General features: G+C 46.8%; 1 protein-coding gene across 1 annotated transcript; it reads right to left on the bottom strand.

The window, feature by feature from the left end:
• Positions 1–2829: 2829 nt before the first annotated feature.
• Positions 2830–4286, bottom strand: LOC120680535 (transcription factor BHLH156-like). The gene is made up of 2 exons (XM_039962030.1): positions 3315–4286; positions 2830–3176 (listed from the first exon to the last, which is right to left on the bottom strand). The coding sequence occupies exons 1-2, from the start codon at positions 4242–4244 to the stop codon at positions 3000–3002; spliced, it is 1107 nt and encodes a 368-aa protein (XP_039817964.1). The 5' UTR covers positions 4245–4286; the 3' UTR covers positions 2830–2999.
• Positions 4287–16392: the final 12106 nt, after the last annotated feature.

Raw genomic sequence — 16392 nt, 5'->3', positions numbered from 1 at the left:
AGACACTCCTACCCCTAATTATTAAGCATTAGAATTCTATTTGGGCCACTAAATATGTGCTAATTAAAGTAACATGCCCTTTCTCATGCACATGCCCTATATGGTTGTAAGAATGTCTTTCTGTTGGGAAAAATCCGAAAACGAGCCACAAACTCAACCTAATATTTGTGGACAAATTTTGAATCATAGAATGCCCTATATTTCCGAATGGAGGGAGTTAAGAAGAAAAACCTCCGATCGAGAAGTAAATGTCTTATTCAAATGACATCCTCACAAATTACTCACATTGGGAAATTTGAGTGTCCAAACAAGCCCAAAAGCAAATTTAATAATACGGCCAAATGATTATTAGTCAAGTTATAATAGCCAAATTATACAATAAATGGTCTCTTATATATATATTTATAAAAAATTTATTCCATGTTAAATCTTCTTTTTCCTAATTCTCCTCACATTCATTTAAGGTATGACCCACCACCTACATATGTCTCTGTGTCCAACTTGATGCTTCATGCTTGCATATGGTCAGTCTTGTGGGGAGTGTCATCACATAATTATCAAAACTGTGAACTAGCTAGATAACCAAATTGGAGAAATGTCATGGTGATAATATTTCTCTCATATTTCATAACACTCTCTTCTCTCTTTTACCATATCAGTAAATTTAATACTCATAATATTTTCATTGAGATTGACCTAAGAACCAACCTCTCCTCTTCACTCCTGCACATCAGATATCGCGATCCAACGGCCCCGCGAAGACGATCAGACGAGGCGTCTCGTGACCCTGGACGGAGACACAACACACGGCTTGGCGCTCCAACCATTCGGTCTTCTCGGTGAGCTGGCTTGCGCGTCTCGCTCGTGTTCTTCAGCAGGCAGCCAACGCGGCAGCGAATCTGCGGGGGTAGCAAGTGTCGTGGTGCGTCCACGATGTCTATGCTTTTCCACCGTCTCCGGCAACGAGAAGAGCACATGATAGCAAAGCAAGCACTTCAGGAAGCTCCTCCAATCCCTGATATCTCGATCCTATTTTTTTTCACGATCATACCTAAGCATATTTTTTATTAAGAGAGAAAAGAAGTCACTCGTACAAAGACTAGCTTTGGAGCAGAGGCCCCAAGCTCAAATAACTGAATATAATTACATAGGAACTGAAAAACGACCAAATGATCTACCAAGGACGATAACAAGAAAAAGTAATCGAGCTGTGTGACCAGCTAGGCCCTAAGTGGCAGCCTCATCCTCAAGGTCCAAGGCGACCTCTAACACATACCTAGACCGGTGAGCGAACATTCTTCTATTGCGCTCAAGCCAGATCATCCACGAGGTGAGGAGAACCAGTGAGTCGAAGCAATTGCGATCATTTTCCTGTAGATTTTTCTGTGAGGAAAACCACCAGAAAACTAGATCATAACAGTTACTGAAGGGAACAAGTGTGTGCTAACCAAGGCGCGACAAAACCCGGTGCCAAACTTCCCCGGCAAAAACGCATTGCTAGGAAAGCTTGATGGGCCCCGGGGTAGCTAGGCCTTAGTTGTGGGCCGGGCTGAGAGGGGGAGAGCCTTTGGAAATTTAATTCCTGTGCCATTTTCTATGCTTTGTTTTTTGTGTGCAAACTGTTCCTTTAATAAGGAGGCGTCAAAATATTTGTGCTCGTGGAAATAAACGGTATATATTATTATATAGGAGGAAAATGAAGTAAACTAATGAGTTTTCCAGTGTTGCAGTCATGGTCTTATGTGAACTGGTCAAAATTCCGTACTTGAAAGCATGAAAGAATTTATGCCGAGTTACTGTTCTTATATCTAACGAGCTAGCCAAAACTCCACGCTTTGCCGCGGACACGGCAATGCATCTCGCATATATTCAAAAGTTTGAAATGAAAATATGCACTGGTTTTACGATAGGTAATAATTGAGAAAATATTTCGACAAGCGCAACAACATGCATTTTCTTTTTTGGTAATTACTTAAACTACACAGAAGGTAGACATGCTATTTTGGTAGAAACAAAAGAGGCGCAGGTGAGGTTACATAAAAAATTTATAGCAGGTCTCCGAACGTGAGGACGACGGTTCTCTACCATTGAGAGTCGAGAGATTCAGATTGGGCCATTGGGACATTGGGTGAGAGGGCTTCGAGATCTGTGGGCCGTCCGGTCTCGTGAGATGCGGTCTCTTAAGCAGTTGAGTCTCGCTCCGCAGCCCAGCGCTGCATCTTCTTGCCACCAGACATCACTGGCGACTTTGACAGTTCACCATCCGCCCCTGCATGCAGTCTCGCTCAGGCGCTCACGCCAGCGCGTCCCTGATGTTACGCAACGGCGCTTCGCGCTCGTTCGTCCTGCAGCCCCGCCTCCTCGGCACCCGATAGCCGTGCCAACGGATCCCGTGCGCCACCGCCGCGGATGCCTGCAACCAGGCAGCAAGCCTCGGTGCATCGCTCTGATCGTGCAAAAATTTTATCGTAGAACTCCGCCCTAGGTCATTTTCTAAGCTGGTTTCGCCACTGATCGGAGACCGGAATCCGACGCACTCACGCATACACAGGCCGGTCGGCGCGGCGGCACCACGGCCCGCTCGAGCATCTGCTGCCTAGGTGCTAGCATTAGCGTTGTAGCATATTACATGTAATTATAGTTTTATGCTTCTGTTATTTTAGTTTGTAATATTGATATTATTTTTTCATGAATTACTTATTTTAATTATCATCACATCACAGATAAAAAATAGTTCCTAAAGGGCTTATAGTATCTAGCTTGTCCTTGGATCTTTGAAAACCACGAGCCAGCCCTGTCCACTTCCCTTCGTGTTGTGCGATGTGGAGGACTACGGTACCATTGATTTCAAGTTTTCAACAGGATAAGCACACAGGTGCCAGTGACAGCGGCCAGATGGGCGGTCCAGATCACACAAAAGAACTGAGAGAGAGGGGAACTAGCAAGATAATTTGACATGGAGAGAGCGGTCATCAAGGCCTAAGCTAGTCTCAGATGATTCACGACGCTCCATGGTTCCAAACGGTGTCTGAATACCAGTTGATCGGTCGACACGTGGACCGCGAGGAGATCTCGACCGTCGCTTCGGGCAGGAACCCCTCCTCGAGCAGAGCCGACATCACCCAGTGCCTCACCGAGCCCTCGCCGATGGTGGCAGCCCCTGCTTGCTCGCTCACCTGCACGACGCGATAATCCACTTGTCCCAATCAGTACAAATAATCACTCAGTGAACAAATTATGATTAATTAACTAACTAAATCCCTATGCTAGCTATTAATCCTTTGCTATCGGAAATGCGTGCGCAGCAACGATACCTTGAGCGTGAGCGTTGACACGACGCGGTCCGGCCCCGACCGGACGAGGCTGGAGCTCTCCACGCGGAAGCACGCCAGCGACTCCACGGCGGCGCACAGCGGCGCCGCCACGCCGTCCCGCCGCTCGCACTCGACGGTCACGAAGAACCGGCCCTCGCCGGCCTGCACCACGCCCACGTGCGCCAGCCGCGCGCCGTGGCCGCGGCGGTCCTGCAGGCGCCGGCAGGCCGCCGCCGCCGTCGCCGCGCGGCCGCCGTGCTGCTGCTCCTGCTCGCGCCGGCCAGCGGGCGACCTCGGCCGCGCCTCCAGGGCCGCGACCTCCTCCCTGAGCTTCCGGGCGTGCGCCTGCAGGTTCCTGACGTACACCACTGCGTCGGCGATGATGGAGGCCTTGTCCATCTTGGTGATGTTGGGGACGAGCGACCGCAGCTCGTAGAGCCTCTCCTTCATCCGGACCCTCCGCTTCCGCTCCGACACGATGGTCTTGGACCGGTCCCTCCGCTTCCGCGTCGCCGGCGACGCGTCGTCGGGGTCCTCGCGGTGCTGCTCGGTGGCAAGCTCCCCGGCGACACGTTGCTCCCCGGTAGGAGGGCTCCCGTGACTCCCGTCCCCATCCGTCGACACTCTCGGCGGCGTACCGCCGTACGGGGACCCGCCGTTGCCGTCTAGCTGCCAGGGCTGATGATAGTCTCCCGTGCCGACGACGGAAGTGACATCGCCGCCGAACAGCTCGTCGCCGAGCTGCAAGAGGTCCTCCACCGCCCACGACCCGCCGTCGTGGATGCCACTACCTGCGGCGCCGAGAGGCTCGACGAACCCACCGGCCGAGAAATGCGCCGCATATCCGCCGCCGCCCACGGCGAGGAAGCCCGGGCTGGCCATCAAGTGCTCCTGCGGCGTGAAGTGCAGCAGCTGCTGCTCCATGTCCATGGTGCCCGCCGGATGCGGTGCGATTGATCGATCTCGGTGGCGCGCGAGTCCCGGCCCTCAGCCGCGAAAGATGATGAGCTCATTATATAGCTCGAGGTGTGAGACTAGGATTCCATTAGTGATGTCAACCATTAGATGCTAGCACATCATTAATTAATTAAAGTAAAAAATATCGGGGTGGATTAACTTAGGCACTATTTAAGACCTTGCCAAGTTGTGAACTCTACCAGCTTACCACGATGTGAACCTATAAAAAACAAACAGATGGGGATTTAGATAATCGGTGGCGGCATGCAATGTGCATCTCCACAGTGTGGGAGGCCGCGGGAAGCTAAAGTCGAAACTGCTTTTATGCTAAGTACTTTCTCCGTACTTGAAAAGAAAATCATTTTGAATAATAGCACGGTCTCCAAAGCTTAACTTTGACTTCTTATTTTTACAAAAAATAGGAGCAAAAATGTGAGGAACCGCCTAAATTATCTCGACTAAACCGGGTCATCATCCATTGATCAACCCAGCTTAACCGAAATAATCCCGGTAGTCCCCGGTATGAGCCTTGAGCAACGCTCAGAATCAACTCGCATACAGTTTGTTCACGTCATAGCAACCATCAGAAGAATACATATGAGGGCAAAATTTTAAACTTTTCATTACAAGTCTTAATTATCTTACAAAGCTTATGACTTTAACTAAACATAAGCAACTATACATGAGGATTTTTAGCAATTAAAGAGTTTCTTTACAACTAAGATGTATCATAAGTCTAGGTGGATAACCTACCATATTTTTCTTAAGATTCAGAGCCTAAACGCAGTGGATATTTAGAGAGTATTAGATAGCAATAATGATGTCCTTGCTCATAAGACACCACTTACATAAGCTTTGAGCGAGTTCCACCGTCCATCCACCTTGCCGGCTCCGGCGGGATGAACGTGGCGGTCACTCCTTTTTTTGAAGGGGAAACTGTGGAGGAGTTCTCCACAACGCTTCATTTTCATTAATTAAGAGAAGACAGTACAAGAATACTTACAAAGGAAGTACAGGGGGTGGGGAAGAATGTACAAAGCTGATGCTACAAAGAAGAAATCCAACTTTTAACTAGTGCTTCCTTATCATGACTAAATCTAACTGATTGAAGGAGAACATGTTCTTTGAATCTCACGATCCAAAGGTTTAAAGAGCCTCTTGCAGCATCAAAAATAATTGCATTACGAAGTTTCCAAATTTCCCAAGCCGCAATTAGGAAGATCTCCATAAAGAAGGAGTAAGATGAAGCTTGTCGAGCCTGCATAATTCTGGCATGAATGTCCAAAGATAAATCCCAGTGCACATGTAGTTTCCTCCAGCATCTCTCAGCAAAAGGGCAAGCAAAAAGCAGATGATCCACATCCTCATCAACACCAAGATGACAGAAAACACAGTTGTACCCTCCTTGAATGTGAAAATTACGTCTTCTCAGCATAACTCTAGTGTTTAATCTGTCCACCAAGATAAGCCATGCAAAGATTCTAACCCGTGGTGTGCATTGGCATTTCCATATCAGGGAGAAAGTTCGAGGAACATCCATAGTTGCAAAAGCCAGCTTATACAACTTCTGAGAGGAGTATCTGTCATTACCCCAAAGGAAAGCCCAATGATCATTTGCATTAGGATCATAGGGAATGATAGATAGAGTTTCTTGCATTTCCACTAACTCATCATATGCTTCTTGGGAAAGTGGTAGATTAAAGACTGAGGCTAAGTCAGGTGCAAGCATAACTTCCTTAACTGAGGAGGAGTTATTTGCAGCATGCTGGAATAAACTTGGAAATCTTTGACTCAGTATCACTGGACTCCACAAGTCCTCCCAGAAAAGGACAGTAGAACCATTTCCAAGAGAGCACTTAGCAATTCCTCTATATAAAACATTTAATCTTAACACATCCTTCCACCAAAAGGAACCCACTTCTCTAGAGGCATGAGGAACCTTATTCTGATAATAAGTATTCCAAATTAAGCTGACCCAAGGCACATCTTTCCTAGAATAAAATTTGTGCAGTTGCTTTAGAAGCAGGGCATCATTCTGCAGCCTTAAATTTATAACTCCAAGACCTCCCTTCTCCTTAGGTCGCTGAACCATGGACCATGAAGCCAAATGCCCACCTTTTTTGTCAAGATCATTTCCCCTCCACAAACATTGTTTTCTTGCCCTGTCTATATTGTCAATTACTCCTTTATGCAGCCACTCCTTAGGAGAGAACCTGCAAAACAACTTAACGGCAGCACCGTAAGTACATTTCGTACTTGCAAGACTTATCCATAATACTATACATTTGGTGGATGCAAGAGGCTAGTCAAGTTTTAACATTGATATATAAAAATACGAGCATAATTTGTCAAGTGAATTAGCAAAAGACATGGCAGCTATATTTCTATATCAATCACCAATACAATTGCATAAGTAAAGTGATAATGTAATCATGAGCTCAATCTTCCATGAACTCCATCACGAGACTCTATATTGGAGCGAACCTCAGAGAGCGTGCTCCATGACCGAGAGCACGGCTATTGCAATAGATTAATACCCTGCAGGGGTGTACAACTTTTCCCACACGACACGAGACCATAGGCCATACTACCCGTTGGTCCGTAAGCAATGATTCACGTGTCAACCGTTCGCATACTCATCCCCAACGCTGAGACGAACGGCTGGGATGGACAGGTGCAACAGAACCACCGACTACACCCCATCACAAACCGCGCCGAATCCGCTCAGTGAATGTCAGACCCGGGACAGCGGGACTGCTCACAGGCATAGAATGTTCTAGAGTAAGGGATAGCTCATGGATGTACCTTATCTCTTTTGTAACTACCCGAATATGCGTAGTACTAGCTGCAGTACAAGGAAACTACCCGATCGTGTTGTAGAAGGACTCCACCTGTACTCGGCTAGGACTTTCCATATAACCCTGTCCCCCCGGACATATAAGGGCAGACAGGGACCTCCTCGAGAGACATCAACACCTAAGGCAATACAAATCACCACACAGGACGTAGGGTATTACGCAACTCACGGCCCGAACCTGTCTAAATCTTTGTGTTCCTTGCACCGTCGAGTTCCAGAGCAGTCGATCCCTACCTACAAACCTTACTGCTAAGGGTATCCCTGAGCAGGCTTTGTGGTAAACACCGACAGCTGGCGCGCTAGGTAGGGGAATCGGCGAGTTGGATGGCCACTTTTGCTTTCAGCACCATGACGCCTCCCAGAGGCGCTACCTTCATCTTCGGCTCGTGGGTCTGCATCGCCAATACTTCGGGCGGCTTCGACAGCCATCTAACCAACTCTCCCACACCGAAGATCTCTACGTCGGAAGATTCCAACAAGATCGCCAGATCCTGTAATCGCGGCACCACGTTGCTTCCCGACCTCGCCTAGGAGATAGAGGCGAAACTCGAAGACAAGTCGGGTTCTACTCGGACTCAGATCGATCTCAGACCGAATTGTACTCGGATTGAGACTCTTATTGCGCAACCCATCTTTGGTTTGCGCAATTCATCGTCTGTTTACAAACAGATGATGAGATCCTCCTATGAAAATAGCTTGGATCGCATACTTCACATCGAAAACCAATCAGCCACCGCTAGCTGGGAGGCACCTGTTTTTGACGTTTACCCAGATCCAGTCGAGTCACCTAAGGACAGCCTGGATTTCATCACCAATGCGCTGGCTAAGATGCAACTCAAATCTTGCCGAGGCCATACCCTCACAGAACTACTCGACAACCTGCGAGAAGTCGCCAGCATTGATGATCTCCCATTTCAATACGACATTCCCCTCGAAACCGAGAGGGAAACTGGCTCCGGTGGAACTTTCCAAGCTGATTACGAATCAGACCTGGAAAGCTTCTCTCACGAGCGTTTGGTTCCGGTAATCATCTAGCCCGGGGGTGCTCCAAGCCACCATGATCCAAACGAAGCCTTGGATCAGATCTTAGCAGACAATCTGACCCAAGACGCTCCAGCTGATGAAGACGAAGCCACTCGCACAGCCCGCAGGGCAAGGAATCAACGAAAAGAAGCACGCAGGGTTCATGCAGCTGAACGTGCTCGAATTCCACTACGCAACCTCAATAATGAGTTCAACAACGTCGCAGATCCGGTTTTCAGAACACCAATTGCTGCAATGACAGAAGCAACCCTACGACTCATGATGATGCCCCAGAATCCGGAGATAGACCGAGTCATAAATCTCACCAAGAATGCTGTTGAACAACTCAAGAGACAAAACCCGCGGTCTTCACTCCATGGCACACGATCAAGGGCTACCGCAACAGTCATACCTCAGGCAAGCCGTACCCCCGGAGGCCATCAGCGTCAACAACAGCAGGAGCAGCAAAACCAAAGAAATCAAGAGGATCAGGAAGCTACGAGCAGTCATCGCCCCAGGGGTGTCCAACCGCAAGCAAACCAAGCTCCTGGGCCTCAGCCAAACTGCAACAACAACCGTGGGCATAACAGAGAAGAGGTAGCAGACTCCATCATGGATGCATGGGATATCATCAACGCAAGACGCAGAGCACAACTTGCGGACAACTCCGATCGCTTCCCCGGCCTCAGCAGAGTCTTCGACAACATCGAGTACCCAAAGGATTTCAAGCCGACAAACATCCAGAAGTACGACGGTAAGCAAGACCCTGCTCAATGGTTACGTTTATATTCGACCGCTGTTAGTGTTGCAGGGGGAGACACCAACACCAAGGTCCTCTACTTCCCGATGGTTCTGGAGCCCACACCCCTCACGTGGCTCGAAAGCTTGGCGCGCGAGTCCATACACTCGTGGGATGACCTCAACAAGGCCTTCATTGACAACTTCCAAGGGTCGCTACACCGAGTAGCTACTCGACACGCCCTGTCCATGTGCAAACAGGAGCAAGGTGAGTCGATCAGATCCTACATCAAGCGCTTCTTCGACACAAAGAGCCACCATCCCCAACGTCGCCGACGACGACATCATCGACAACTTCCAGAATGGCATCACTGTCCAATCCCTGTACCACAACTTCGGGTGTAACTGCCCCAAAATAGTGGTAGATTTACGGGATATGATGCAGCACTGGGCCGATGAAGAGGAGCAAGAACGCAGTCGCTTCCCCCGCCGCAACAACGACAACAATGGAAAGCGCTACAACGATCGTGGAGGCCCTAGCAACCAGCAGAATCCTACACGCAAGCGCAAGCCTGACGATCCAGTCGGCACTATGGATCGCACCCCGCGTGGTAAGAAGGGCGACAAGCCGCAGGATCAGTTCGACAATATTCTCCACAACAAGAGATGCCCAATCCACCCCAAGAGCAACCACTCGATGTGGGAATGCACAATCCTACGCAAAAACTTCCAATCGGCACCTGCAGATGCTCCTAAGAAAAAACAAGATAAAGATGATGAAGACGACAAGAAAGACCATGATGGTTTCCAACAGCAACAAAACGTCGTCAATGTCATATTTGGAGGAGACCCTAGCTTCTCCAAAAGAGCTCAGAAGCTCATACTCAGAGAGATCCTCTCTGTCGAGCCAACAATTCAGAGGCTACTCAAATATAGCGAGGTCCCCAATACCTTCTCCAGGCAGGATCAGTGGACCAGCTTCTCTGAACCTGGAAAGTTCCCGCTAGTACTCGACCCAGTCGTTCAGGGATCCAAGCTTACTCGAGTACTCATCGACGGCGGAAGTGGGCTCAACCTGATCTTTGCAAGCACATTGGTAAAGATGGGCATCAACTATATGAGTCCGCTTACTCCATGCAAGGCTCCGTACTATGGCATAGTCCCCGGGAATTCCTCTATACCAATTGGCTCAGTTACTCTCACAGTCACGTTTGGTACAGAATAGAACTTCTGGACAGAATATGTGGCGGAACCACCCAAAACTACTGGGCCCGGGTGCACTGATCTTTGTTGCTAAGCAACTCTGACCCAATTTGGCACTCACCGGTAGTTCCTCGAGTGAAGCCTCGATAAAAGCCACGCTATTACAGGATCAGCAGACAACACTCACACGAAGGTGAGCCCAGAGATTACAACACAAATCATTTCATACATCTCAGAGTGATTGCAGCAGAAAGAAAATTTATTACAAACCAGGTTCAGAGTAGCAAAGTACTACAGAGTTCCAACTACTCAAATTATTCAAGTCTCATGGTTCAGCGGAAGCATTAAAAGGTAACTAGCGAAATAACATGACGCATCGATAAAGCCCGTAAGAAAGTGTCACTCAGCAGGAGGGAGGTCAGCACCAGCTGAAGGGCCACCCCACTCAACAGACCAACCCGGAGGCAAGGTACACGGCCAAGTAAGACTTGCAAACAGATCCTCAAAGTTAGTACCTGAAAAACAGTGCCACAAGCAAGGCTGAGTATACTAATACTCAGCAAGACTGACCCGTCACCGGATATAACATAGTCTGATAACTAGACATGCAAGGCTTTTTGGTTGGTGGGGTTTGTTTTGCCAAAATGCCGCTAAATGTTGGTCCTTACTTTCAGGTTTTACTTAGCCATATTCTAGTTGGATTAACCATTCTAAATTTGCAATTTAACTCTACACAAACACGGTAGAGCAACCATTTAATCAACCAACAGTATTATCATCATCAATTCCACTTGTTACTCTGTGTGACCGAAAACATTAAGCAATCTCATGCCGTGAGAGGCGGACGATTCCGAATCGAATTTCAACCTGGCCAGGGGAACCTACACCACACGCATGGGGATCGACTTCGCTCCCGCCCATGCTACTTTTCCCCTTTCTTTCCAGTCCGTGGATCCAGAACACCCTCCCCGACTACAGAGTCCGACCACTCTGCACCCGTACGTCGCGACAAAAATATAAACCCTACTTCTACCAGGAGGGTGCGAGATCGTTCCACTCGCCGGTCCAATCAGGTACTTAAGCTTACTGATTACCATATTTCTCCGTATGTGGCTAGTACTTTCAAACGCTTAACGAAATGAGCCACACACCGCGACCTTAGCCATTTTGACTACACCAGCGGGGTATCACAACTACACAATCCCGCCCGTTGTCCTTACATTTCAACAGGAATTAAAGTCAGTACAATTCCTATTTGCTCGCGAGAGGCAGGAAAGCACTCGACTTCTACCGTACCTATTTAGCATGGCAACTAGTCGATAAAAAGATCCGGTATCAAACATAGGTTCCTAGGGATCATGCATCTACGGTTTTTGATCAACGCCTAGAAAACTTAAATGCAGAAAACGAAATATTGCAATACATTAATAAATAGATAGCTGAATGATAATTCGGAAAAATAGTGGGATTATGCTCCGGGGCTTGCCTTCTTGGGCACTGTCAGGCAGAAAGGCCTCTGGGGCTTGGCCCAGATCTTGAGACAAGTTAGTACAGTTCAAAATGACCTCCTGATCCACACGAGAGTCCGCGGGCACCAGTTCGTAGTCACCGTCCGCGAGATTAACCGTTTCTATATGCAATGCAAGATTATGAGTTATTCAAGAATAACGATTTCTTTCCTTCACGATAAAGTTGTAGTTCAACAAAAGTGAATTCAAAGATGATCTTATCAATTTCATTTCATGGGCAGTCCTTTATAGAGTAGTAACCACAATTATATTTCTTCATGAATGAGTGGGGGTTTTGGTTTTCATTCTCAAATTTAACACATAGCATGCTTTCATTATTTTATAACAACAAATCTACTCATGAGCTAGTGATGAAAAACTAAAGTAACACAGATCCAAACTTAAGCATTTAGGGTATAAATTTCAGCATTTAACCATAAAGCAATTACCATAACTAATCATGTAAGTAGATCACTCTAGTTACTTCATCTTTTTGTACAGAACGTTTAATATGGGTTATGGTGCTACAAATTTTACGAGAGCAACTTCATAGAATATACTCCGCACTGAAATTGTTACAGATTTTATACACTTATACAGCTGGGGTGACAAAAAGAATAAAAACAACAAGCCATTAACAAAGATTAATTCTACAGAAAGTTTTGCTAGGGATATGGTTCTCAAATTTTTACCAGAGTCTAAACATGAGCTAAAAATACTCCAGAAAAATTATCGAGCTTTATAGCCACCAGATAAATTAGTTATGCATTTAACTTAACATGAATTAGCATAAATTTCTCAAGGTGCATTTAATCAGTACTGCATATGAACTTTTTATTACAGATAGAACATACTCTAAACAAGATCATGTCCAAAAATCAGGATCAGTTATGGTGTAGATTGCTCAGAACAAAAACAGTAAATCTAGTCCTAAGTTGCTAAGCATGATTATTCACCAAAGCAAAACTCAGTAACTGTAGCTCAAAATTTTTAGACAGGAACATAGAGCTAAAAAGAGACTTCATAAATAAATATGGATTTTTCTGAGAATATGAATTATATATGAATAATTAAGTTGATTAATCAAGCATAAATCATGGTATATAGCAAATGAACTCTAATAAATCTGAAATTTAGGTATTAACAGGGATACGGTTGCACATGCACACAGTAAAAATTCCAGAGCAAGTTCATGTGCATATTTTCCAGTATTAAATCGAGAAAGCTAGCAACAGATTAGAGAATCTTGATTGTTCCAACATGATATCTGTTTTGGTTGGGTGTCATCTTTTTACTGTGATCATAATATTCCATTAGTGATAACATATCCAAAAATCAAGGTCATTTGCTGAGTAGATCTTCCTGCACATGCATAAGGTGGTTTTCTTATTCTTTTTCCCAGATTACATTCGGTTGAGTTTCTGCAGATGTGACTGTAACAAAATTTGTAGATCTTGTTACAAGGATTGCAGATCCGTTGAGTTTGCATTTTTACGATTTTCTGTGATTTGTTCTGCATTTTAGAAGTTCACTGGTATACACTGGAATACTTGCAAAAACACCCTTGAACGAAAAAAAGAAATTACAACCGGGCCCTTCGCCGGCCTTCTCCGCCGCTGCAGCTCGCCGGTGGTGTTCTGCTAGGCAGGGCTTACCGGGGCTGCAACGGGGAGGCGCGTGGGAGAGTAAGGATTGAGGAACACCCACCCTGGTCGGCGTTCGAGGGTTTGACGCACGGAATCGAGCTCGTCGACGTCAATGGCGGAGCAGTTGTTCGGTTCGCCGGCGTTGGAGGTGAAGGAGGGCTCGGGGTAGGGGAACAGGGCGCGCACGAGCACCGCTTGAGCTTGTGGATGCGCCTGGGGTAGCTGTCGTGCACGGACTCCCTCTGGGCTGGCCGGTCCGCGGTGAGCCCGAGCTCGCCGGTGGCGGTGCAGAAGGGGAACGGCGTTGGGAGAGGGATTGGGTTCAATTCCGCGCGCGTGGAGCTCTACTGGAAGGTGGAGAAGCTACTGCGGTGGTTGGACGGGACAATGTGGGGCTGTGGTAGCCGATCCGCGCGAGCTAGATCTCGCCGGCCATGGCGGAGCGGCGGGAGGAGGAAGAAGGAGGAGAAGGCGCGCGACGGTGGAGCTCTGGGGGTTCTTATAGGCCAAGGAGCTCCTGGGTGAGGGGAGAAGCACCTGGGGGCGGTTGATTTGGCCCTGGACGGCTCGACGGCGGGCTGGCGGGTGAGCGGGCGGCGCTGCGCATGGCGGGGGTGGCGTGGCGGCTCGGGGAGGCGTCTGGGACGCGTGTGCGCGTGAGGAGGTGCCAAGGGGCGGGCCAGGTGGCGCTGGAGGGCTCCCCGGGTCCATTTGGCTGCGGGCGCGCTGTGGACGAAGTCCACCGGCGGCGTACGGCGGGTGGCGCGAAACAGAGCACCAGAGAGCAGAGAGATGGAGGTGAGGGCCTTTCTGCGATTTCTAAAATTCCAGGGACCTCTCGGTAATCTAAAAATATCTCCTATTTAGAGGGCTCAAATGAAAAAGTGTTAAATACCACTTTTGCATAACTTTTCAGGATCTACAACTTTCGTGTTGTGCAAATTTTCATTTGAAACTCACATTTTGAACTAATTGTAAATTTGCAAATTTGCACAAAAGGGCTTTGGTTTTATTCAGTTTTTGACTTGATTTTGGCTGAAGTTCAATTGAGCACATGTCAATTGAAGTACCTCTCATGAGCCAACTAAAATTTTGTGGACATTTGTGAATTTAAAATTGAGTAGCTTTTCAGTCTTTTTCTTTTCTCCTTTAAATTCCTTTGTTTACTTTGACTTTTATTTGACCTCTCCTCTTTGAATTAATTGCTAACATCTTTCTTTTAAGTTTAAAATGTGGTGCGGTGATTGTATTTAAGTGTACTGGCACCTGAGGTGTCACAACCTACCCCGCTTAAAAAGAATTTCGCCCCGAGATTGGATGATTGAATTTAGGTAGGGGAAGTAATATACCTGATGTGGAGCTAAGGAAACCCGGATAATGTCGATTAAGATAATCTTCCGTCTCCCAGGTGGCTTCTTCTTCAGTGTGATGAGACCACTGAATTTTATACATTTTTACCACCTTTCGACGAGTACCTCTTTCTTTTTGATCCAGAATTTTGAGTGGATATTCGGTATAAGAGAGATCGGGTTCCACTAAAATTTCTTGTTGATCGATGATTTTCGTAGGAACTCGAACACATTTCTTGAGTTCGGATATGTGGAAAACATTATGGATGGCGGCGAGTCGTGAAGGAAGTTGCAAACGATAAGCCACGGGTCCACATTCTTCAATGATTTCATATGGCCCGACATAGCGAGGTGCTAGCTTACCCTTGACTCCGAAACGTTGAACGCCTCGAGTTGGGGACACTCGTAAATAGACGTGGTCACCAACCATGAACTTCAAAGGATCCCTTCTTTTATCGAAATAACTCTTTTGCCGAGACTGGGCTGCTCGGAGATTTGCTTGTACTATTTTTACTTTCTCCTCAGCCTTGACCACTAATTCGGGTCCAAATATTTGACGTTCTCCAGTCTGGGACCAACTCAAAGGAGTTCGACACCGTCGACCATATAAGGCCTCGAATGGTGCCATCTTCAGACTGGCCTGATAGCTGTTGTTATAAGAAAACTCAGCCAAGGATAAACATTTGTCCCAGTGCTTGTCATAATGGATGACACATGCTCGAAGCATATCCTCAAGAATTTGATTCACCCTTTCGGTCTGTCCGTCAGTCTGTGGATGGTAAGCTGAGCTTCGAATTAATTTAGTTCCGAGAGCCTCTTGGAGTTGCTCCCAAAACCTTGCCACAAACTGAGGACCACGATCCGAGATAATCGTTTTGGGTACACCATGTAGACACACAATCCGATCAATATAGATTTGGGCATATTTCTTGGCTCGATATTCAGTATGCACTGGAATAAAATGAGCAATCTTCGTGAGCCTGTCGACATTGACCCAAATGGAATCATGATGTTGAGAGGTATTTGGTAAGCCCACGATGAAATCAATGCTGATATCTTCCCAGTTTCAAGACGGAATTGGCAGAGGTTGGAGAGTTCCAACAACTTTCAAGTGATTAGCTTTTACTCTCTGACATGTGTCACATTCTGCGACATATTTGGCAATCTCTCTCTTCATGCGAGTCCACCAGAAATTTTATTTGAGATCTTGATACATCTTGGTGCTACCCGGATGAATGGAGAATTTAGAGAGATGTGCTTCGTCCAGGATTTGTTTCCGCAGCTCATGATTTTTGGGAACGACTAGGCGATCCTCGAACCACAAAGTTCCTTTATGGTCCACTCGGAAACACTTGTATTTATTTTCAGCTTCTGCTACTTTCTGCTTGATGATACCAACACTTTTGTCATGTAATTGTGCCATGATGACCTTGTCATAAAGTGTCGGTTCCACAGAAATATGATTCAGAGAGCCCTGAGGAATGATTTCCAATTTCAGCTTTTGCATTTCAGCACACAATGTGTCATTATATGACTCCACTGAAAGGCAATTGCAGTGAACCTTACGACTGAGCGCATCGGCTACGACATTGGCTTTGCCCGGATGATAATGAACTTCCAGGTCATAATCTTTGATTAATTCCAGCCATCTTCGTTGCCTCATATTTAGCTCACTTTGAATGAAAATGTATTTGAGACTCTTATGGTCGGTATAGATATTGCAATGAGTGCCCATAAGATAATGTCTCCAAAGCTTGAGAGCATGAATAACTGCGGCTAGCTCAAGGTCATGAGTGG

The sequence above is a fragment of the Panicum virgatum genome, chromosome 7N, assembly GCF_016808335.1.
Source record: "Panicum virgatum strain AP13 chromosome 7N, P.virgatum_v5, whole genome shotgun sequence".
In the NCBI taxonomy this organism is placed as follows: Eukaryota; Viridiplantae; Streptophyta; class Magnoliopsida; order Poales; family Poaceae; genus Panicum; species Panicum virgatum.
This window is presented reverse-complemented; position numbering and strand designations above follow the sequence as displayed.